The sequence below is a fragment of the Haemaphysalis longicornis genome, unplaced genomic scaffold (genome assembly GCF_048455015.1).
Source record: "Haemaphysalis longicornis isolate Haplotype H1 unplaced genomic scaffold, Haemaphysalis longicornis Haplotype H1 scaffold_1, whole genome shotgun sequence".
NCBI lineage: Eukaryota > Metazoa > Arthropoda > Arachnida > Ixodida > Ixodidae > Haemaphysalis > Haemaphysalis longicornis.
This window is the reverse complement of record NW_027526203.1, coordinates 143,350,082-143,373,333: the sequence shown is the minus strand read 5'-3', so window position 1 is coordinate 143,373,333 and position 23,252 is coordinate 143,350,082. Positions and strand designations below refer to the sequence as shown.

The 23,252-nt window shown below is 46.6% G+C and overlaps 2 protein-coding genes across 3 annotated transcripts in view; both read left to right on the top strand.

Moving 5' to 3' along the window:
- The window catches only part of LOC144137439 (uncharacterized), a 42,931-nt gene that overhangs the window by 5,844 nt on the left and 13,835 nt on the right, over window positions 1-23,252 (top strand). Inside the window, exons 3-5 of one of the 2 annotated variants that reach the window (XR_013315674.1) lie at window positions 8,022-8,139; window positions 20,108-20,266; window positions 21,075-21,331. Coding sequence is in view for 1 of the 2 variants with exons in the window: in XM_077669471.1 (XP_077525597.1) it covers window positions 8,022-8,139; window positions 20,108-20,266 (277 nt within the window). In the remaining variant the exon portion in view is untranslated. The remainder of the gene's footprint in view (window positions 1-8,021; window positions 8,140-20,107; window positions 20,267-21,074; window positions 21,332-23,252) is intronic. The other variant, XM_077669471.1, reaches the window with a different exon arrangement.
- Window positions 12,784-15,143, top strand: LOC144166315 (uncharacterized). Its single transcript, XM_077695844.1, has one exon. It carries the CDS (start codon window positions 14,043-14,045, stop codon window positions 14,496-14,498), a length of 456 nt encoding a protein of 151 aa, XP_077551970.1. The 5' UTR covers window positions 12,784-14,042; the 3' UTR covers window positions 14,499-15,143.

Here is a 23,252-nt window from a genome sequence, read left to right as displayed (position 1 = left end):
TTCTTATCCCGATAATTGCATAAATGCTACAGCAATTTGCTGTAATGTTGCTCTAAAAAAGCGTTCTTGGCACACGTTTGGTTCACCTAGTTCTGCTGATGAGAAATTCATTAGGTGAGCGGGCGGGAACACATTTTACCTCACTAAAGCAAGACTACTGCTAACTGAATTAAAACATTTAAAACATTCATACTAACGCACCTTTCACAATTATAAATTCGTCAAAAACTCACCCGAATGTGGGCTAGGAACAAACACCGGAATGTCTCACTTCTGACCGTTTGGTCACGACGCCTTTATTGTACTTTATTCCAAAAAGTGCGCGACGAACATCCGAAGTAGGAAACGAAGAAACACAAGCTTTTATTTACGTTTGGCTAGAAAAGAACTTGGTAATCAAAGACTGGCGGCCCCCGTTAAGGGTGGAAGAGGTGACTTTGCGCCGCATTTCAATCAGCTGCATCACCTGAACAGAGCAGTCGTCTTGCTGCTGCTGAAAGTAGTCTTTGACCTCCTCGATGCGGTCAATCACTTGCTGCGAAGTGAGCTTCACTTTCGGTGGCTCACCCTCCTGCTCACTGTCATCATCTGATGACAGCTCTGCACGGCCTTCAATAGTGGCCCTTAACTCTTCATCCGTCAGCTCCTCGTTATCGACAACACCGTCGTCGCAGCTCACGAAATCGGAGAAGCTCTCTGCTCCGAATGCCTCCCTGATGCGAGGCCACACTGATGGCTCATCATCGAGGCCAGACAGTTCATCTACGCTAGATGACTCCTCGGAGGCGGTGCCACTGTTCCTCAGGAAACCAGCCTTCCTGAAGCAGTTCTTGATCACATCTGCTTTCAGTTGTTGCCAGATGCTGGCCAACACTTCGACCGGGAATCTCACGTCTATTTTCGATTCCCGGCTGCTGTTCATGTCGAAGAGCAGGCGCTCGACAAGGCGTGTGCGGTAGGCAGCCTTCACCGAATGCACGACGCCTTGATCGATCGGCTGAAGCACCGATGTGGCATTCGGGGGAAAGTACGCCAGCTCAACTGCTTCGAGCTGGGGTGGCTTCATGTGGCTCGAGCAGTTGTCCAAAAAAAGGAGCACTTTCCTTTTCTGCTTCGACATTTGCTGGTCGAACTGCAGCAGCCAGGCGTTGAATAAGTCCTTCGTCATCCAGGCCTTCGTGTTGGCAGTCCAGTCCACTGGCAAATTCTTTACGTGCCGCAAAGCACGGGGCTGTTTAGACTTTCCAATTAACAACAGCTTTACTTTTTCTGTACCACTCATGTTGCAGCAAAACAACACGGTCAAACGTTCTTTGGAGCGCTTACCACCGTGGCAGCGGCTGCCAGAAACCGTGTATGTTCTGCTGGGCTTCGCCTTGTAAAAGAGGCCACTTTCGTCCGCGTTGAATATGTCCTTGTCGTCGTACCGGGCAAGAAACGTTGGCAGCTCGTTTTCCTTCCATTCGGTGACGGCGTCAACGCTTACGCTGTTGCGTTCACCGCAGACTTGCATGTATGTTACGCCGTGCCTCGCCTTGAAGCGGTCCAACCATCCGTCGCTGAAAGTGACATCGTTATGCCCGAGGATCACGGCTAATTGCTCTGCCCGCTTCCGCAACATTAGACCATTCACTGGAATGTCGCGCGCTCGGGCATCGCGCAGCCACATCAAAAGCGCGGACTCCACTTCTGGGTGTGTGGCTTCGCGGAGCCTGAACCGCTTAGGGTTAATTTCCCCCGACACTTGCTTGCTGGCGATTCCTTTGTTGTTTACAATCGAACTCACAGTCTGCTTGGAAAGTCCCATCGTTTTAGCTATATCCGCCTGTTTTTCACCACGCGCCACCGCGTTCACAATTTTCATTTTGTCGCTCAGGGAAATCTTCTTCCTTTTCTTGGAGTCCATTTTCGCTCACCTGTGACCTGCCAAGCTCACGAACACAACAAGAATCACAAAATGGCGTTGGGATGCTTGGCTTGGCTTGATCGCAGGCTTGATCAGACGCACCCAGACTGGCTTGGCTAGTGGCTGGGCTTGGCCGGAGGCTACCAATTTCGGCGTGTGGTCAAGTCGGTTGTCAGTCCGTGTTGACGCTGCAAAAGTCCGTTCTATACGAACAATTTTGCCGAAAATTGACGCTAAATTCGTCCACTGTAGCCGATAGTCTGTTGTAGCGCGGTCCGTTACAAACGAACTTTGTTGCATTGATAAAATAGGCGGACCAAACTTCAGTTTGAATATGGTCCATTATATCCGAAAGTCTGTTGTACGCGGGTCCGTTGTAACGAGCGCCGACTGTAATACATGTACACACGCGCACACACACACACACACACACACACACACTGGTAGCACAAAATGTTGCCGGAACATTTTTGAAACGTTTCCCCTTAACGTTGCCAAAACACATGGCTATTGCCAGCTTTTTTTAATGTTAGTGCGATGTTTCCCAGGAACATTGCATCAACATGATATTAGCATTGCTTCTACATGGGGGCAACATTTGAAGGGTGTTGTTCTAATGTTCAGATAACGTTGTTTCGGACATTCGCCAACGTTGTTCCACTCTTGGAGCAACCTTTGTGCCACATGTGGGACACATTTGAACATTGTTAGTGCGGTAAGTTCTTGTGATTAGAACCTTGTGCAGGTAAGCAACTGCCATTTTCCTTTTTGAACATCTACACATGGTGAGTTAGCCGAGCCGTGGCGTGAAGTTTTAAAACATTACTCAAAACTCATTTGACAGTCGCACCGTCGTAATGTCTATGTATTAGTAGTGTAACTAGTTGCTTTTTTTACATTTTTATGCCACTTTTAATTATGCTATTAGTTATATAACGAGTGCCCTGTAATTCCAATTTTTGAATTGTGTCCTATCCTACTTTAGGTTTTTGTTTTGCAATTTCTTTTGTGTATGCTTGTTCGACCCCCCTCCCCCCTTGCGTAATACCCTGTCAGGGGCTCTTAAAGGGACGCGGGTCTTGGAATCCCGAAATTTGGCCAAGAAATCGATTTTTCAAAATCACCATTTTCGGAAAGTAGAGCTATTTTTCTTGCGGTCAGCCAAATACCTAGGCCCAGGAGTACGTATTTGAGCCATGATATCAATTTATAGCACCAACGACCGCTAAAATTGACCAAGATTTGACGCGACAATAGCGTTTTTTCAACGACTCGCCACTCGGGTTCTACGTGCGCTAAAGCGTCCATCTGGTGTCATTTGAAAGTGCGTCTTTTCATTTTCAATTCCCCGCCAGAACTGCTTCGTTTCGTTCATTGGTTGCGAGTAAAACTGGGGTACAAAAGAGACAGAATGTGCCGCCCAATCGGCTACTGACTGCACATGACTGCAGGGTGCATTCTCATTGACTGGGTGCCGTGGGTCGTCTGCTCGGCACTCTCACCACAGTGCAACGGCTCATGTATTCGGCCATGCAAGGACCGGCGAAAGCACCGAATGGCGTGAAAACAAGAGTAAATATGTCTATCGATAACTGCAAGGAAGAACGAGCAGTATTAAAAGTGCCTGGAATACGCTTTTCTGCGTGTTTGTGATGGCTTATCGCGAGCACGGTGCCGACACGGAGGTAGGCTTAGCGCCCCTGCGGGTGCACTAAGGTGCGTCTATCTTTAGATCAGCAGCACATAGAAAGGAATGGAATGATAAAGTGGAGGATGCGGCATGTCGACGGCGCAAGGGAAGTGTGTTTATTCTGTTGTCAACGATGCCTTGCCGGGTCGGCCTGCATTCCGGCATGGGCTTCCTCGTCGGTGGGTTAGTGTACCCTAGCAAAAATTACCAAACGACAAAACCAATAGCCTATTGGGTTATTGACACCAATAGCTATTGGTGTATCAGTCTATAGGTGTATTGGTCTAGTCCTATAGGTGTATTGGTACTTACTGGTGTATTGGTCTAGTCCTACAGGTGTATTGGTACCTAAGGGGGTCTTGGTACGTTAGCCTTGGCCTATGAGTGTATTGGTATCATGGGCCCACTGGAGCACTAATTGCATGTGGCCATGTTACACTTGCTTCAGGAAGTTTCCAAACACAATGTGGTCCCATTATCCTTCAAATACCTCAAAGCCGTAAGTGCTAGTTGACTGCAGCTTTATTGCCCAACTATGTCCCACAGGCTGTCGAATTTCTGGTGCATATATTCCTCGAGTCAGAGCTGCAAGACCTGCAAAAACAGTATGGCAATAATAAGAAACTTGCGCAATTGTACATTTTTATAAGTGTGTCTAGCGTTTCGTCCAGGCGAAACAAACCACTCTTCGGCAGCATGCCGCTTCACCCCAACGAACTACGTGAGTACGCTGATGTGGACAGAACGCTCGGAGAGCTCGACATTCCGTTTCGATTCCACCTGGGTGAAACATTATCCGCGGCACTTCATTTCATCTGTACAAAACGCCATATGCACAGTCGTTAATCGGAACACAAGTCCTACATGCATTTGTACTCTGTTCTCACGTGGTTGCATTGATAGTGGCTTTTCCAGAAATGAAAGTGCTGCTTGTTGACCTGCTCTGCTATTTTTAATAAAAAAATTTTATCAGGGAAGAGAAAGCTTCTACAGCTTCACGGTGAAAAGAAATATATACCGTACTTACTCGATTCTAACGCGCACTTTTTTTCCGGAAAAATAGGTCGAAAAATCGCATGCGCGTTAGAATCGGATACAAAACCGAAACTGCCAAAACAGCGGAAATTTAGTACCACCCATCGCCATCTCAAGATGGCGCCAAAGCTTTTAGCAACGATTTTTCGGACGCAGAAAGCATAGGCGCCTAGGCTTTTCTACCGGCGTTCGCACAAATCGTCAAATCGTTCCACTTGCGCGCTTGATAACAGCAATGGCAGCAGCGGCTCTCACACGTTTAAAACGAGCGGTCGGCTGAAGCGTGCGCCTCTGGAGAAGCCCGCGGGATGGGCGTGCAAGGCGTGGGCCACGATCCCATCAACCATGGTTGAACGTTCGTTCAGAAGTGTGGCATCGCGAACGCGCTTGACGGCACCAAGGACGAGATGTGGTCAGCGGAGAGTGACAAGAAGTGAGAGGAGTGAGATTACTTCGAGAAATAAATCGCCGGTTTCTCTCGCATTCGTTTTTCTTGCTCACAAAGTTCCATGCTCTTTACAATCGGAGGTGCAAGTTTTTTTGTTTTTTTTTGCCAGGAAAATTGGGTGCGCGTTAGAATCGGGTAATTACAGTACATACCTTCAAATGCAAAAATCCGAGCTGCGTAATGCGTGCACGTTAGTCGCCTCGCTGTGTGTGAAGACAAGAATTCTTGAATACGAGCGACATTGAAGGTGTGTTTACGTTCTAGTGCTTTACTGATGATGTCCTCGTAACTTTAAAAATAACAAATACATTGTGTGGCACTAAAATTCACAAACGCGGTGGCTGGCTGCTGAGATGAACGCTCGTGCCAGGGATCGTGCCGAAGCGCCGGAACTTGGAAGAAGCCATTTTGCTTTAAAGCAAAATGGCTTCTTCCAATTGTCTTGCATACGAAACTTCCGCCAGGTTTGTATTGTCAGAGAAGCATTTTTGAGCAGTTTTAAGTAATGTATTTCCCATTAAAATTATGATGCAATTTTATAATGTGGGCTCAATTATTTTGGTGTTAATTTTGATTTTGTAGGCTTTACTTTCTGCAGACATATGAAGTACGACACCTATCCTAACAATCGGCTGTTGAATCGGCACCCAAACCAAGTATGGCCGCTCCACGGCACAGCGAGATAAAAAAAAAATAGAGGCGATCGTTATGAAGGCGAGAGCTGAGGCTCGCGGAAAAATGTATAACTACGGTAGGCACAGAATCATACGCGTGGCGTTTTTGTTGTCGCAGGCATTGCGGGCATCCACCATGCGTTGGCGGCTGGAACTCGTTGCTACAAGCTAGGAAATTTTTTAGTGCTAAGGGACATTATTTGTTAGGCGTGCTAAATGCAAAATGCTTGCAGGTAACGTGAATTGCATATCTTCGGGCAGAAACATTGCTTGCAGGGCTGCAGATTAATTTTGACCACCGGTAGTGTGCACCGTGCGCCGCAGCACGAGATCGACACCTTTCGCCTCGATCTGGAAAGCAACCGCTGCGGCCGGGATCGCACTCCCGTCCTTGGGCTTAGCAGCACACTGCCTAAAAAAAGCTAGCAGATCTACTTTTTATTAGTGCCTGTACAACAATAGTACCGGGCCATGTATTTGACCAATTAGATATGCCATATTGGTCTATTAGGCTGATACAACCAATAGCTATTGGTCCCACTATCCCAATAGCTCTTGGTCCCACTATTGGTCCCATTGGAACTAATAGAACCAATACCAATTGGTCTATTTGACCATTACATGTCACTTTATCGGACCAATAGATTTTGTATTGGTCCTATAGATACTCAAATAGAACCAATAGCCTGACCTATAGGACCAATACATTATTTCTATTGGACCAATACAAATGTCTATTGGAATTTTTTCTAGGGAGATGAGTGATTTGAGAATGATAAATGTTTGCACTGTGCACAACGTGCGATGGTGACGTGACATACAAGGTGATTAAATCAAACACGGTTATCCCACCTAGCCAAGCGCATGCACGTCACAGAACACTGTGGTGCATCCTAGTGACCAGCCCCATTGTAGGAACTTGTTCCACGCGACGCGAATTTCCCTGGAGCCGGTTTGATTGCAACGAATGAAGCAGTAACATAGCAAAATAAACGTTAGTAACTGTGGTGCACGATCGGCACCTCAGCCTTGGTTGCCAAAGAGTGACGGCACTCTGCCAACAGCGTAAAAGTTGAAGCAACATTCTGGCTTTGCTTTTGTTCAGTTTTTCTGCGAAGTGCCATCTGTATACAGAGGATTTCCTATTTTCCCCATCAATTGATTTAAGCAAACTTAGTATGCTCGCGTTGAGCGAAAAGCGAGCTACATTCTAAAGGGTTTCTTTTTTTCACACATCAGTAAATAAAACCGTTGCTTCTAGTAAATCTTCAACTGCGATTTTCTCAGCTTCACTTTTTTTGTATATGTGCGTAGCCTTCAGACATTCAGGTAGTTTTTTTTTTCTAAGGATTTCTGCAAGTTCTATTCCGTTGAATTCAGGATAAATGAACTGCCTGCTGATACTATTTTAATTGGCTCAGTGTGCCTTAAATAACTGTTATGGGCAATAATATGAGCTCATTAAGTTTGTGGAAACTGTGCTTGGCATAATTAGACTAATTTTATCCAATCAGCTATCTTTAGAGGAATCTAAATAGCATCAGCACGCATGGCAGGTCTTAAACTACAAACCCACACCAGTTATTTTTTAAAAATTGAACAAAAAGCCCCTAACAGCATATAAGCAATTACTTAATGAGGCTCCAGTATTTTCTTTATAATTCAAAGAATAATTAGGCCACTTGAAAACTAATTACAATTTTGAAATGAGGAAGACACAACACATATGCATATTCATTCACAGACAAATTTTAAGACCACCGTTTCCCCTTAAGAACATGGCAGTCAGAAAACGTGGCTTAAAAGAGAGGAGAGGAAAACCGAGCATAGATCACTGCAATTTGCGGAAGTTCCCTGTGACGACGAACAAAGTAGCCATAGTAAAGAAATCAGTCTCCGGTAGTGGCAGCACGTAGTGGAGCACTGTAAGTGTACCGGGTCAGGTGGATGGTCCATGGCGACTATAATTCATCGGTTTTCGGGATCGGTGTGTGTGTGTGGGGGGGGGGGGGGCTTTCCTTATCTTGAATACAGAGCGCCGTAGATGTCCTTCCTCCCTGCTTGATGTGTTTGTCGAAATTTGCTTCTTTTGAAATTGTGTAGTGCAACTTAAATATTCAACCTTGAAAAGCTTCATTCCAGAGCCTGCCTAAGCCGTTTGTTAAAATCATGGCAATGCGAGCGGCAACCTTACGTTCATTGTTCTCTTTTCTATTGATCCGTCAGTGCGCCTGTACATTTTTACACCGTCTGCTTATCCATGTGCAGGGGGAGGGCACTACAGCTGAGCCACGGTGATGGATGCACCGCCTCCTGTTCAGCAGAACCCGTGGCCGCGAGCCCCTTTTTCATGCTGAGGGCCTCTCTGCCTTCGCACGAAGCAGAGGTAAGGCACCACTGCCGCCGTTCACATTGCCAGTGCTCCTCCCATTTTGTGTCCGGCAATATATCTAAAGCATTGGGCCAAACGTGTCTGCGGAGAGCCCAAGATCTTTTGGAATGGAACCCACTGCACAGTGAGCCAATATTAGAAGGAATCCACCGGCCCTTGCACTCCTCAGCCAACACTTTTTTCTGCAAATGAATACGAAATAGGCATGAAAAAGCCCCAGCTGAGAAACTAAAGACAAAGTCGGCATTATTCTTAGTGACAGTTCACATATTGTGGAGGATTTTGGGTTGCTTTGCAGGAACAAAATTACGCCCATCTTCCCGCGAGGGAACCCTGATGTGATGCGACGCAGCAGGGGGGAGCGTTTGGACTGACGCTGGTATTGGATTGCGTCAGTCCACTTGCTGAAGGGACTGTCGCTTCCATCACGTCTTCATCAGAAGATCTTGCACGGAGGTATCGTCAAGCAAAGTCAAGTCAAGCGCGAGAGCGAGCGCCGGACTGATCCGGCGCCGTGCGCTCCCCTGCTTATATTCCCGCTTTTGAAAGGAGAGGAGCCGGGGGGGGGGGGAGAGTCGCGCTGAGAAACTAAAGACAAAGTCGGCATTATTCTTAGTGACAGTTCATATATTGTGGAGGATTTTGGGTTGCTTTGCAGGAACAAAATTACGCCCATCTTCCCGCGAGGGGACCCTGATGTGATGCGACGCAGCAGGGGGGAGCGTTTGGATTGACGCTGGTATTGGATTGCGTCAGTCCACTCGCTGAAGGGACTGTCGCTTCCATCCCGTCTTCATCAGAAGATCTTGCATGGAGGTATCGTCAAGCAAAGTCAAGTCAAGCGCGAGAGCGAGCGCCGGACTGATCTGGCGCCGTGCGCTCCCCTGCTTATATTCCCGCTTTTGAAAGGAGAGGAGCCAGGGGGGAGAGTCGCGCGCATGCGCACACATGCGCGCACCGAAAGCAGCGAAGCGCACATGCGCAGCTGTTGTTATGATAATGAGACGGAGTGAGAGTGCGCACACATGCGCGCACCCAGAGCAGCGAAGCGCACACGCGCAACTGTTGTTATGATAATGAGACGGAGTGAGAGTGTTGCGCACAGCTGTCGGAGAGAAGAACGGAGGAGAGTTGCGCATGTGCAGTGAGTGTGCGGACAACGCCGCGACGCCGGAGGGACATACCCGAGAGCAAGAGATGCGTCGCATCTAAAAAGAGTGACTACAGGATGGTGAGGAGCAGAATCAATCTGGGTCTATGAGGGGAAGGATAAAACTCGCTGAGAGAAGGAAGCGGAAGATGTAGCCGTGGAGGAAAGAAAAGCTTCCTTTCCTCCTTGGGCATAGCGAAATTGTATAGAATAAAGCTGAGAAGAAAAAATTGTGCTCCTAATTGATGGCAATGGCAGTAGTGCATACGTACCCAATGCAAGCCAACAATGGTAATGATAGTCAGCAGAATGTGTAGGGCGCAAGCCCATGCAAGTTCTAATCCTTTCGCATTCCTCTTTCGTGAAGTTCTAGAGCACCTCTGTACAGCGGCGTTGCTGGGTAAACAGCACCCGGGGCCCAGAAAATTTGTCACCCCCTCACATATGCAAAACATATAATAATAAAACTAGTGTTATTGTTATTATTAATAATATTAATGTCTTTCATTGTTACCATATTAAGGCTGGTTCACACTTGCGACTGAAGCTACCAAAAGGGATTTCTGTCGCTCTTGGCACTCAACATCACTCTCGTCGTGCGACAAGAGCGATTGGTCCCAACATGTTTTCTATCTTTCATTTAGATACCAATGTAAAAAAAAAAACTTTTCACAGATACTGAATGCGCGGGCTTTGAAATGTCAATGCAAGCATGCATAATGTGCAACATGCGATGCGAAATGAAGCCACAGGATAATTGATGTGTAGTTATTTATAAATAACTGTCAATATATCAGAAAAGTAAGCAGCAGGGTAAGAAGCCGTGTGTTATTTAGGCAAACTAAACCATAATAGCTACATGAGCTTGGTTTAGAGAACCCCAGGCGCTGACTCGGGTGCAGATCTCGAATACACAACACCGACCTTTTCAGTGAATTTGGCATCGATAAAAATCCTATCAGTAAGGAGCATCGTGGTGTGCCGCTCGTGAGCACGAAAACACCGTTAGCAGCTGATAAAGAAGTGGCAAAGAGCTACTTGCGGCAGCACAGGGTGTAATGCGCCAAACCAAAGTGGGGTATAGGGTAAAAGTGAAGGCTGATACGCGGCAGCATCAAAGTACCATATCTTACACTCGATACCAAGCGAATGGATGCTTGCAAGAGCATTGGAGGTGTGAGTCTCAGGCCTCGTCAGAAAATGACACTAAGGTGGTCGCGATTTTTTTTAAAACAGGTGATGCTTGTAACCTGTCCAACTACCGCCCGATGTCTTTGCTTTGTGGCTTTTCGAAGGTTTTTGAAGGAATTGTGTGCAGGCGCTTCTCTGATAGCACGGCTTTGTGAGAGGGCGATCTGTTGAAACTAACCTCTGTTCCTTCCTGACCCACGTGTCCCCTGTGGTCTCAAACAGAGGTCAGGTGGACTGCATTTACTTTGATCTATCAAAGGCATTCGACAGAGTCCATCATGAATTGCTCATACGAAAGCTAAAAGGCTATGGCTTCTGTCCCGCGCTCTGTAAATGGATGCTCAGTTATTTATCAAGGCGCTAAAATTATGGCCGTGTTCATGATATTTTGTCCATTCCCTTTGTTCCGACCTCCGGGGTGCCACAAGGGTCGGTATTGGGCCCACTGTTGTTTCTTGTTTTTATAAATGATGTCAATTGTGTAAATTTTGGAAAAGTACTTATGTTCGCGGATACGAAGCTGTTTTCAAAAATTCAGTCAACAGAGGACTGTGTAAACCTGCAGAAGGATATTTGTGCCATTTCGCAGTGGTGTATGAAAAATTTTTTATCTCTAAACACGTCTAAAACCAAAATCATTACTCTATCGAGGCAGAAGGCGCAAGTGTTGTTTTCTTACAAGGTGGGCAATGAAGCTATTTTTCGTGTAAACGTTATCAAAGATTTAGGAGTACTTATTGATAGTCATATTAATTTCAAACCGCATGTTGCGTCCCTTCGTAACACCGGTTTTAAACTACTGGGTGTAATTTCGCGCCTCACACGCAATTTCAAATGCCCAGATACCATCATCCACTTGTTTTGTTCTTTGGTGAGATCGCGTTTGGAATTTGGTTCTGTTGTTTGGAACCAGCTCCCAAAAACGTATTCCCGCCTAATAGAATCAATCAGTTCAGAAGCGCCTGGTTAGAGTTATGTATGACAGATATTTCGAACGTAAGGTTTATTATGAATACCATTCTCTTTAATAGGCATCACCGACCTAGAAAGTCGCTGATGTTATTGTGACGCCATATTTTTCTATAAGATACTAAATGGTCATTTTGACGCTCCTGATTTACTGCACAGCATCAATTTACATGTCCCTCAGCAATTCACATGCAATTGTACATTATTTGCTCCCAGTAATGCCACATAGCAAATCACCTGCTGAACGCCTGCAAATTCTGTGCAATCGTATGTCAACAGATATTGATTTCTTCATGCCTCAAAGTGTTTTTACTCATACCTTAACAAATCTGTTTCTAATGCCATGACTTGCGGTTCTGCCTTCCATGCACGGTTATTTCACTGATAAATCTGTGCTCGCGATATCGGCATTTGCTTGTAGCTGTATTAAATTGGTGATGTTTTTAATTTTCACTTTATCACATTTTACTATCTGACTTGTGTACCAATGTAAGAGCCTCTATGGTGTATTGGACACGCAATAAAACATGGATGAATGAATGAATGAAAAGAGGCGTTCGGAAAGCTTTGCAGCCCGCTGTGCCAACTAAATCATGCAGACGTCACGCGGGCCTGGAGGACGGTGGCCAGCAACGATAGGGCTGTTTAAAGGCAACACAGGCAATACAAATGGTCACTTCATTCAGATCAATTTTTGTGTGTCTAGAAATGAAGCTTGAAGGACCACAGGCGGAGCCTGGTGAAAGAAGTTTGAGTGAGAAATAGAAGTTGTCCCAGCAAATAAACAAAAGTAGGACAGGCTTTAAAAAAAGCTACTTCCAAATATTGTGCACGAAAAGTGGTATAAAAATGTGAAAGAAAATGACCACCTCAGAATTTTGGAAAAACCGCCTGCGCTTACTGGTTTGTCACTGAAAGCAGCCTTTGTGGCAGCAACTGCATGCTGGAAATTTCTCTAGGTGAGCATTTCATACGTTTGAAATAGGTGCATTGTCGGATCTTTTTATTTCGAAGGCTATCTGGTTACTGAGAATGGAAGCAGATAGACGGGACATTAAGGGGGTACACGGGTCTTTGGGATGAAAAAATCGCGAAAAAGTCGATTTTTTGAAAATAAGATTTTCGAATTCCACAACTATTATTCTCTCTATGTGCGAAGTTTTGTGTCTCGTGAACGAGTATTTAAAACGTTATATTGATTTATAACGCGCATGGGAGCTGAATTTTTGCTGAAGCCGGTGCAAAAACGGCCCTACTTTCGCGTTGCGCGGCGGTCGTACTGCATGCCTGATCGCGGCAACCTCGGTATTGTTTGAAAGAGCGGATTTTCTTCTTTTTTTTCGCGCCACAGCTGCCCCCGTGCAGACATTGGCCGAATAGCAAAACGGCGCCAAAAACCCCCGCAACTAGCGATCCCATTCGCCGAGAGAAGGCACGTGACCAAATCTCGTCTCCTGATTGGCAGAGCCTGGTTTGCATCGTCTGCTCTGGTAGTGCGAGCGCATCCGAGGCAGCTCCATCTTGCTTATCGTGTTCGCACGACAACCAAAGAGCCATGCCGAAGGCCCAGCTAAAGTTTGCTACGAGGCACAAGTTTGGGAAAAAAGCGAAGCGGTTGTTGCACAACTTCCACAAGAGTCCTGCAGTTGCGGAGGAAAGCGCTGGGCCTGACGCGCTACCTGCGCTGAGCTGCACGGAAGCCACCGCCGACGACGTAGGCCTAACGGTCCCACCAGTCAGCGGAAATGCGTCGGAAAGCGGCCGTATGAGATGCGACACAGTGATGCTGCAACCTGAAGATTTGCTGCAGAGAGAGGTGGTTGCACGAGAACAGTTGAAAGCGCTTTCTTCAACTCCTGCAACTGAGCGGAAATCCAACTTGTTCACGAGCGCTGACGACACTCCTCCCGGCCCACCTGACGAGAGCAGCTTCGTTTGGACTGCGTCAACGTGTTGCTGTCGGCTGTAAAGTGCAGCGCTTGCGGTGACAGCGTCCCATTTAGAACCGGCGAGCGGGCGTACGGCCTTTCCGTAAAGATGGTTATCGCGTGTGCGACCTGCGGTGATGTTGCCTCGGAGTGGAGCTCTCCCCGCGTGAACAGCAATAACAAAGTTAATCCGTTTATCGTGAACGTTCTCGCTGCGCGAGCGATGCAGGCTACGGGAATTCGCCAAACCGCGCTGAACGATGTGTTTGCTACAATGAACATTTCTCACCGCGGGCTGCATACCAAAACGTGGCAAGGCTACGTGAAGGAGAAGCTTGCGCCCGCTGCGACTCGCACTGCCAACAACGTGATGGCCGAAAGTGCGCATTCAGTGAGAAAGCTCTACGACGATCTGCAACTGGACAACCCCGGTAACATTTGTGTTACGTACGACGGGTCGTGGATGACGCGAGGTCACTCGTCTCACATCGGCGTCGGCGGGGTTATCGAACTCTTTACGGGATTAGTTTTAGACTTCGTCGTGCTGAGCAACTTTTGTGCTGGGTGCGAGCGCGGGCCAAAGGTAGGCGACCCAGCTTACCAAGCTTGGAAGAACAATCACGTCTGTCAAAAAAAACACTGAAAAGAAGGCTGGTGAGATGGAGGTGGAGGCCGGTCTCATCCTCTTTGAGAGGTCACTGCAGCGGCACAAACTGAGGTACACCACAATTCTGTCAGACGGCGACAGCCGCACCTACTTGGCGTTGGTGGGTGCCAAGGTGTGCGGTTATATTCCAATCAAGAAGGAAGACTGTGTCAATCATGTGAAGAAGAGGATGGGCACCACTCTGCGTAACCTGCTTGCAAAAGGTACGGGCTCGGCATCTGAGAGGCTCGGTGGCAAGGGTCGGCTAACTGGCGACCTTGTCACTAAGCTCAGTTCTTATTATGGCTGGGCATGGAAATCGCACAGTGGTGACGTCAGGGCCATGCACAAAGCGGTGATGGCCACCTACCACCACATCACTTCAAACGACACCGTGTCCAACCACAGCCTCTGCCCACCAGGCCCGGACTCGTGGTGCCGGCAGAATGCTGCCAAGGCGAAGGGGTAGCCCACACCAAAACACAGATACAACCTGCTACCTCACGTGTGCGAGGCTCTTCTACCTGTGTACGAGCGTCTTTCGGACGACAAGCTCCTGCAGCGCTGCCTGCAAGGCAAAACGCAGAACTCCAATGAGTCCCTCCACTCCATGATATGGGCCCTGGCACCCAAGGAGAAGCACGCGTCGCTGTTCACTGTGCAAGCTGCTGTGGCTGAGGCGGTGCTGAAGTTTAACGCAGGCAACGAAAGAGCCTCGGCTTCCATTCTAAAGCAACTTGACCTGAACCCTGGGCTTGCCAGCACGAAGCGTATGGCAAAAAAAGACCGCTGTCGAGGATCCGCCTCTGCACGCAAGCACAAGTCAGCTGACGGCATGCAGCGAGCTTTCAAGAAGCGCCACTCCGGTGCCTCCAGTCGAACAGATTATGTGCCTGGTGGCTACTGACTCCATACCAGTGTAAATACACTGCAATTTTGTTGTTGTTCTCACTGAAAACGAGTCTGCTGTTTCTTTCTTCATTTTCTCAAAACACTAATTTTGGCCTGTTTGCAAACTTGCGGAAGAGCTATCTCAGCTCTCAGGGCACACAAAACTATAATTTTTGTTGTGCCATGGAGCAGAATGTGCAAAGCACACAATGGTAGGAACAGAATTTTTATATGCGTCGAAAAATTTTTATTTCGCTTTGAACCAGACCTCATGGTGCCAAGTTTTGAACAACAAACTTTAAACTGCCATAAAATCACTACTTGTGGCCTTATCAAAAAAGTACTCCTAACATTGTGTTCCTTGTGCTTTCTAGTACATTTTGGTGTGAAGAAAACAACTTTCAGTTAGCTAGGCTTTTTTCTACTAATTACGCAAGAAATCACTAATTAATGTTAATTATACTAAAAACTCATTGGCACAGAAACAAAATAAGTGCAGATTTGAGATCACCACAGCAAACTACACCAGGGAGTCAAGTTTCATTGCAGTTGGTTAAAAAACAATGAAGATAGGTTTAAGACCAGTGTCCCCCCTTAAGGGGGGAAAGAGCGACTGGCTGTACACAAAACACAAATCGTCTACGCGGCTATTGCACAGCTGGTCGTGTGGATGTTTGTTGGCGACAATGTCATCGTTTTCTTTCGTAAGTTGTAAAAAATATTCCACCACACATTTGCGTCTTAGGGAAATGAATACAGAATAAAATGTGAGGTTCGGGCTTACCAGTGAAGCAGCCACCATCCATTGGAGAAAATCCGAATCGAAGGAGGTTACGAAGCGATAAAGAAGGAACTCTTGAGTAAAATAGCAGATTCGTTTGGGCCTGAGTGTATCGGCGCCACACGCTGGCTCAAAACCGTTCAGTTGCGTCCATTTCGATATGTTGGTGACAATGATTTCATTCACGTCGTTGTGGAGTCAACTAGCTCAAGATGACTCCTAGATGAATCAACCTTTCCCCAGTAGCTGAAGAAATAATATCGCCCTCTCCACCAAAAGTATTAACCAAGAACAAGACGTTTGAGAACCAGCTCGATTCCTTCTTCAGGGGTGACTGGGGTCACGTTTAGCGCCGGTCACTCATAAAGCACCTCGCTGGGGAGCGCAGTGCCTGCGTGTACGCAAGTGGGAGGGTTGGGAGGGAAGGATTTCTATCTAGGCTTAGCATATTTTTCTCCAGTTGGTCATGCTTCCGGAACATTTCACCGAAGTCTCTTTTGCGGTCTGATGTTTTGCAGTACTGGAAGACTGTTTTGCAGCCGGACGTCGTCGTTGCACTGCCTGACTCGTTCCAGTAGATTTTTCCTCTTCCTGATCCATCGGGAGGGGAACTCAGCTCAAAAATCTTGTATACGTCACCAGGCGTCCTGCCCATTGTCGCAGTCTTTGACATTTTTTTTCTACTAATGTTCACAAAGCCCGCAGCAGAACACTTTCACTAGCACAGAAACTGCCCCTCTCGCCCACTTCAATCATCGTGTGGTCCCCCAACCATCTTCCTGGATGGGAGAAGAAGAAGAAACACATTTATTTGGGAGCAGAGTTAGTTGACGATGGTGGCCCCCGTTTTGGCGATGACCCCAGCCGCCCGGGCGACCAGTGAAGCTTACTCAGTGGATCGAATGGCTTGAAGTGGGTGACGTACCAGGTGTTTATCTTTTCGTTATTCCTCCACCTTGAAAGATGAACCTATCAAAGCAAAATATTTAAGTCGTCAGCTTCAAGTGTTTCTTTACTTAGAACTCCAAGGGACGCCCACACGAAAATCATGACGCCCAGAATCAATGGCAGCATTCAGTAAACAGACCCACTGAAGGAGCTTTGATGATTATGCCCAAGTCAGGGGTGTTTCTTCTGCCGAAATATTCGATTTCAGTTTCCAAATATGCCAACAAAAAGAGGATGCGCCTGGGGAGAATCTAACTGTTGTCCTCCACAACGTGAAGCCAGATTCTACCTATTGTTCATCCCAACAGATGGCGCCTTCATGCAAAATAGACTAGTGAATTAAAAAACCACATAAAGTAATAAGAAAGCCTGCGATTCACACTTTTTTAGCTCGGGACGAATTTTTAAATATCGCTTTTCATCTCGTATACAGACAAAAGTATGTTGCCGTGCTACTGTATGTCATGGTTGCCAGCACCATTTTTGGGACTACACATAAGGCTCATAGATATAAAAAATTCGATTTAAAAAGTTCGAGGGTGTTATCAGCAAAACCATTTATTGTTAAAGTTCTTTAAGCCCTTTCATTTGGGATAGAGAATACATATTCGACAAAAATCGGTTGTCTGTCCCTTAAAGGCCGTACTCACGTTTTTGTGGGACTGTTCCGATTGTTTGACTGGTTAAATCAGCGCGCTAGGTGCATTTTTGGTAAAGTTGGAGCCGAAATACCAAATGTAAACAAAACTGCCACTGTAGCTCTATTCCGTGAAGCAGCCTGTGGAAATCGCCTAATAAGCAAGTACTTAGCCTGGCCTTGCCTTTGAATAGTTGAAATGTGTTAAAAAAACCCTTCCGCTGCATCCGACAGACTTTTAAAAACTACGAAAGGCCAAAATACTAACAGCGCTCGTCGATACCTTAGCAGCCGCAAGCTTTAGCGGTTCAGCCGCAGGATTAAATTTGGAAAAAAGGACAATATTCAATAGGTAGGATCAAAAGATTGTTTTAAAAGCTAAAGAAGACCTTTCGCAACACCGGACATAGAGCTACGAAGAAAAAAAAAACTCCAGATGAGTGCAGCGCTTTGTCGCAAATGCTGTAACCATTTGCCCTTTTCTAGCGAACTTATTCGCTCGGGTGACACTGAGCGGGAGGTGGTGATTGGCGGACTGGCTGCCCCAGTGGAGGTGGCTGACGGCATTTGTGTGGCCTCGCAGAAGCGATAGGAAAGTAGTGATCACAAGTGTATGGTAATCGACAAAGCCATACAAAAGATTGGAAGATATGGTCTAAACAAGTGTTCATATTCTTTCAATTTTCTTGAAGCTGTAGAAGCCGCAGGTAAGTGAAAATAGTTGTGAATTTCATCGGTGTCTGCTGCAGAAAAAGAAAAAAAAAACAGTTTTTTGGACCCAGCCAGGCCTGCATGGGGCTTATTCTTTGCTGAATTACGGCTGCCACAAATAATGGTGCTTTGCTGTGAGGGTACCCCTTTTGTCGGCTTTTTGCAAAGCCTTGTGTTCGTATTTCTCGGATACTATTTACGTTCTGCCGCATGGTGTGTCAACCGATCTTGGCTTATATTTTGTTAAATTGGCTCAATTCCATTGCTTTCAAACACATGAGCAGCAGGGTTTGCTAACTTCTAACATGGCAGGAACAGCGGTAAGATAGAATCCCTCAATTAATATTTCAAGACGACAGCTTACAGTGTTTGGTACTTCAGCTCTTATTAGTTATTTAACATTACAGTTGAACCCCTTTATAAGAGACACGTACCGGGGAGCAGTTTCTGTCTCTTATACGAGATGTCTCTTATAAGCAGGGTACCATGTTTTCACTTACTAATCAGATCCTAGTTCAATGTGGGCACCGTATGACTAAAATAAGCTCAAAAGAACGCTACAGCATGTTTCAAAAGATTCATTCTAATTATTGTTTGGTCCCAGAATTTATGAAACTTTGTTTGCTTCATGACCGTATTTACACTGTTGTTTACAACCTATTCTACAAGCTTTTTTTCCTTTCCTTGTTTGTGGAAGATGAATCGTAGATGTTGACTTCACAAGCCTGATGAATAGCCAGAGCGCAGAGCTTCTTCCGCTGTGTGCTCAGGCCGCATGTGCGATCGCACTCCATCCAATGGATGGCATTAAGCTTCAACCACTTCGGTAAGTTGCATTTCCATTGGCAGGGCTTCTTCATTGTCATTTCATAGCTGACTGAACCACTTTGTGTTTGCTGAAGTTATAGTAAATAGCGACTGCAGGTGTCTGTCATCCACCTGTGTTTCCACAATGGAAGCAACTGCAATTAGTGACTGGTGGCACTGCATCTGAAGTAAAAATGTCTGTTACAAGCGAGATTATCGATTAAACTTCAAGGATGACTTGTCCCTTATAACCAATCTTCTACATCCAATGTCTGTTATAAAACAGGTCAATTCCATGGGAAAGATAGGGCAGCCAACCATGTGGGTGAATAGTGTCTCTTATACCCATTTGTCTCTTACATCAGTGTCTCTTATAACGAGGTTCAACTGTATTTTTGATTCATGGGCATGCACACCTCAAACAGTCCAGATGAGAGGCCATTAACACTGGTGGAGGGGTCTTGCGTAATGACGAGAGGATGAAGCAGGGGCGGTATTCCCGTGTTTTGTCCCTTTTGTGTCCCTTTCAAAGTGTCCCTTTTGAGCGAGCCCTGATTGGCTAAAAGCGAACACCCGGATGTGACGCCATGCAAGCACGGCGGAGCTATGAGCCGTGGCTACTCGGAGCAGACGATTTGGAGCAGACGATTTTTCGTCGCAGTTCGCTCGCGGAACAATAAACACGTAAAAGATACTCTGATACGGTTTCACTTCTTTAAAATGCGTTTGCAAGAACAGTTACGCTATTTGAATTGAAGGCCCACTGCTTAACCGGAAGTACGCCACGATGAAAGGGACGTTTTCGAAAGGGACAGTTACGAGAATACCGCCCCAGGAGTCACTGAAGGGTCGTTTGCCCCGCGTACTTCCAGTAGAATGGAAATGATAATAATGATGATGGTGATGAGGATGCTGTCAAGGTTTTTGTGGCATTTACCCATAAGGGTAATTGGCCAGTGCTAGTCTTGACTGTGCTGCGGTCGGAGTATGGGTTTAATTTATCTCCAAGAGAAGAGACTAGTGTGGTGAAATAAAATGAAGTGTACCTCTTAGCGCATTCCTAAGCATCATCATTTCGGAGGTTGCCACCGCGAAGTGGCAGCTCGAACATTGACGTTGCATGGGCTGGGCGGAACGTTCAAGGTACCACGCTGGCAACACGCTGGTTCACCGCGGCTGCCACCTCAGAGACAATTCGACCATTGAACCGTGGAAAGCTGGCAAAGGGACTGAGTGCGGTTTCTGCTGCGCGGTTTTAAAACCGTGAAGTGGGTGCCACTGAGTGTAATCCGTCGTGCCCCAGGTGGAGCGGAGGCCCCCGATCAGCACAGGAGCGGACCGTGGCCGGGGGTGGATCCATTCGTCCGGGGCGAGGCCACGTGTATCTGCGCCACCTGTGGACTGCCATGGCCTCTTGACGCGCCAACCGCTCCAGCCACTCTTCACAGGGTGCCGCGAGGAGGTGAGTCTTTGCTACGGTTTTTTTTAGAAGGGACAGAGAGCACAATGTTGCGGGGTATCGTGGGGTTCTTCGGAGCGACCTAGCCAGTACTCCGGCGGAGGCCACCATGCTAGCTCCCGGTGTGTCAACCACACGGGCTCCCTAGCCTACGGCAGCCCAGCAAGGTTCGCCGATACGAGAACACAGTAGACAGTAGTGCCGAAGCACAGCTGTTTATTTGGGAACTCCCAAAGCATGCGAGCACAAGGCTCGACGGTGTTCACGAATCATGCCGTCCGTGTCGTGATTGCGAACGGGAGGCAGGCACTCATGGCGCGCGACAAACAACAGTTGCCACCTGAGATACAAGGTATCCGCCACCGCCGCGCTGTTCCGCCGATGCTGCCCCGACCAAACCTCCGGCGAGACTCTCCCTTCCGCAGTGCGCGCCGGCTCGGGATCGCGGGCTGCGGTTCTCCACGATCCCAACAACGTTAATGACATTACCATCGACAGACCCTCAAAGTCTCTTCATTGCCGCAGTAGTCCCGTATTCTGGTACCCACGAGGGTGCTAACACGTCCGTGTGCTTAAAATTTAAGGTCAAGGTGGAAGGCAATTGCCACTGTGGGAGGGGACTAAGGCCGCGGCTAGTGAATTGACGACAGATGGAGTCGTTGGCCCCAATTCTTCCTAGACTCATTAAAGGGGCTATAAAGGAAAAACGCAAGTTTGGTTCATTTGAAAGATCGCCTCGTTATGATCATATGGTGGGCACGGCGAAGCTTTCCCGATGAAGACAACTGAACCTGTTATTCTGTTATTCCAGGCTTTGCTGTGCATTGTTCCAACGGCAGTGCAAGCTTCAAGCACAGGCCTTGTTATCGGATGCTACCCTGATGCCACTCTCATCGAATCTACAAAGAACATCGCCCCTACGAAGGACTGGCGCATGCGCACGGGACGTTGACCACATCGACAACCCGCTTCACGGACTACATAAGGCCAGTGATCGGCGAGCCATCCTGTGGGCACGGCGAAGCTTTCCCGATGAAGACAACTGAACCTGTTATTCTGTTATTCCAGGTCAGTAAATTTGTGAAATGTTACAGAAGCGACAACAGATTTATTGTTGTGCTGTGCCCCAAAGTGCTTGCTGCAAATGCTATGCAGTGTCTTTCAAAGTTGTTACTATTAGCTGGTGATGTAGAGCTCAATCCTGGGCCTGATACTGTGCATGAGATGCTTGAAGAACACTTGAAAGGACAGAAAACCATAGCTGGAGACATACAAGTAATTAAAACAACGCAAACGGCATTCTCAGCTCAACTCGATGCCATGAACCGCAAAATTTCGGAGATTGAAATTGCACTCAAAAGAGTCGAGATAAATGAGGCGAAAATTGCACAGCTGAAAGACGACATAGACAACATGCGAACTGTTATCGAGTGTCAGCCGGACAAGCTAGTCGACTTTGAAGACCGGAGTCGTCGAAACAATCTTTTAGTTTTTGGAATTCCGGAGAGCGCGGACGAAGTTGACGACGAGCTAAGAGAAAAAGTCCTGACCGGTGTATTCGAAAAGCGCCTTGGTGTCTCAGTTTCAACAATTGAAAGAATACACAGGCTGGGGAAAAAACGTAATGGTAAGACGCGACCAATAATTATGAGATTCTTTGACTACAATGAAAAGGCTGTGATTTTTAAGAACTGTGCTAAACTAAAGGGCAGCGATATTTCCATCGCAAACGATCTGTCGCAGACCACGCTGCAAAAACAACGCAAATTGTGGGAAAGTGCTAAACAGGAAAGGGCAAGGGGCCTGAAAGTAAAGCTAGTGCGAGACAAAATTACGATTAAAAAAGAAACATTCGTGTGGGATGACGCAAAGGACGCAAAGGATTGTAGGGTAAAATTAGACAAGAAAAATTTGCAAAAAGATGATTCAGATTGACGTTGTAACAACGTAGCAGGGCACCTGGTATTAGTCAACATCAATGCGCGCAGCCTAGCAAACAAAACAGGACCTCGAGCGCCTTCTTTTTGAATACAACCCTGATATAGTCATCGTAACGGAAACCTGGTTGCGACCAGAAGTTAAAGACTGCGAAATCATTCCCCCAGCATATAACATGATACGTAAAGACCGCGATACACAGGGCGGTGGCGTTGCAATCATTTTTAAAGAAAAACTAAGGCTTGTGCCAATGCCTAATAGTCCTGATTGTGAAAGTGTCTGGTGTAAAACAGAACTGAGCGGCATGCCTTGTGTTATCAGGGCAGTCTACCGCCCACCGAACGCTCCTCTTTCCTTTTTAAAATCGATCCAAGATTTTTTGTACGCAAATACCTCTGATAAAACTCGGTTAATCATCGCAGGTGATTTCAACTTTCCCGGGATACGATGGGATAACCTTGAAATAAACTCGGCAGACTTCAAACACTGCGAAATTTTGTTTGACATAGCATTTACTTCAGAATCCACCCTGGATCTTGTATTTTTAGTTAGCCGGCTGTCCGAATACGATGTCGCAATTAAAGAAGGTATTTCCGATCATAAGCTGGTTTTGGTTGCTATAAAAAAATTGTTGTCAACCAAACATGGTAAGAGACCAACTGTAACTTGCAAAAATTTTTCCAGTGCTGACGATGTTAGTATTCTTGATTATTTAGAATTGTCACTGTACTCCTTCCAAGAGGCGTCTGATGTTAATGTGTTATGGAACCAATTCAAAGATATTATAAACCATTGCTTGCATCACTTTGTTCCTGAACGAGTAAAACCGATTAGGAAATACAATCCCTGGATTAATACAATCCCACCTGTTATTAATTTAAAATGTAAAATAAAACGCATGAGGAAAAACAAGGCGAGCAATAGGTCTTATCTTAGGGACCTTTCACGTACCCTTAAGCATAAATTGTCAGCCGCTAAGGAAAAATATTACTCAGAAACTCTGACCCAGTTTATGATTAACTGCCCACAACGATTTTGGCGTCACCTTTCC

What these genes read in the sequence shown, in the direction of transcription:
- LOC144166315 (XM_077695844.1), top strand. Translation starts at nt 14,043, where the DNA reads ATGGAGGTGGAGGCCGGTCTCATCCTCTTTGAGAGGTCACTGCAGCGG.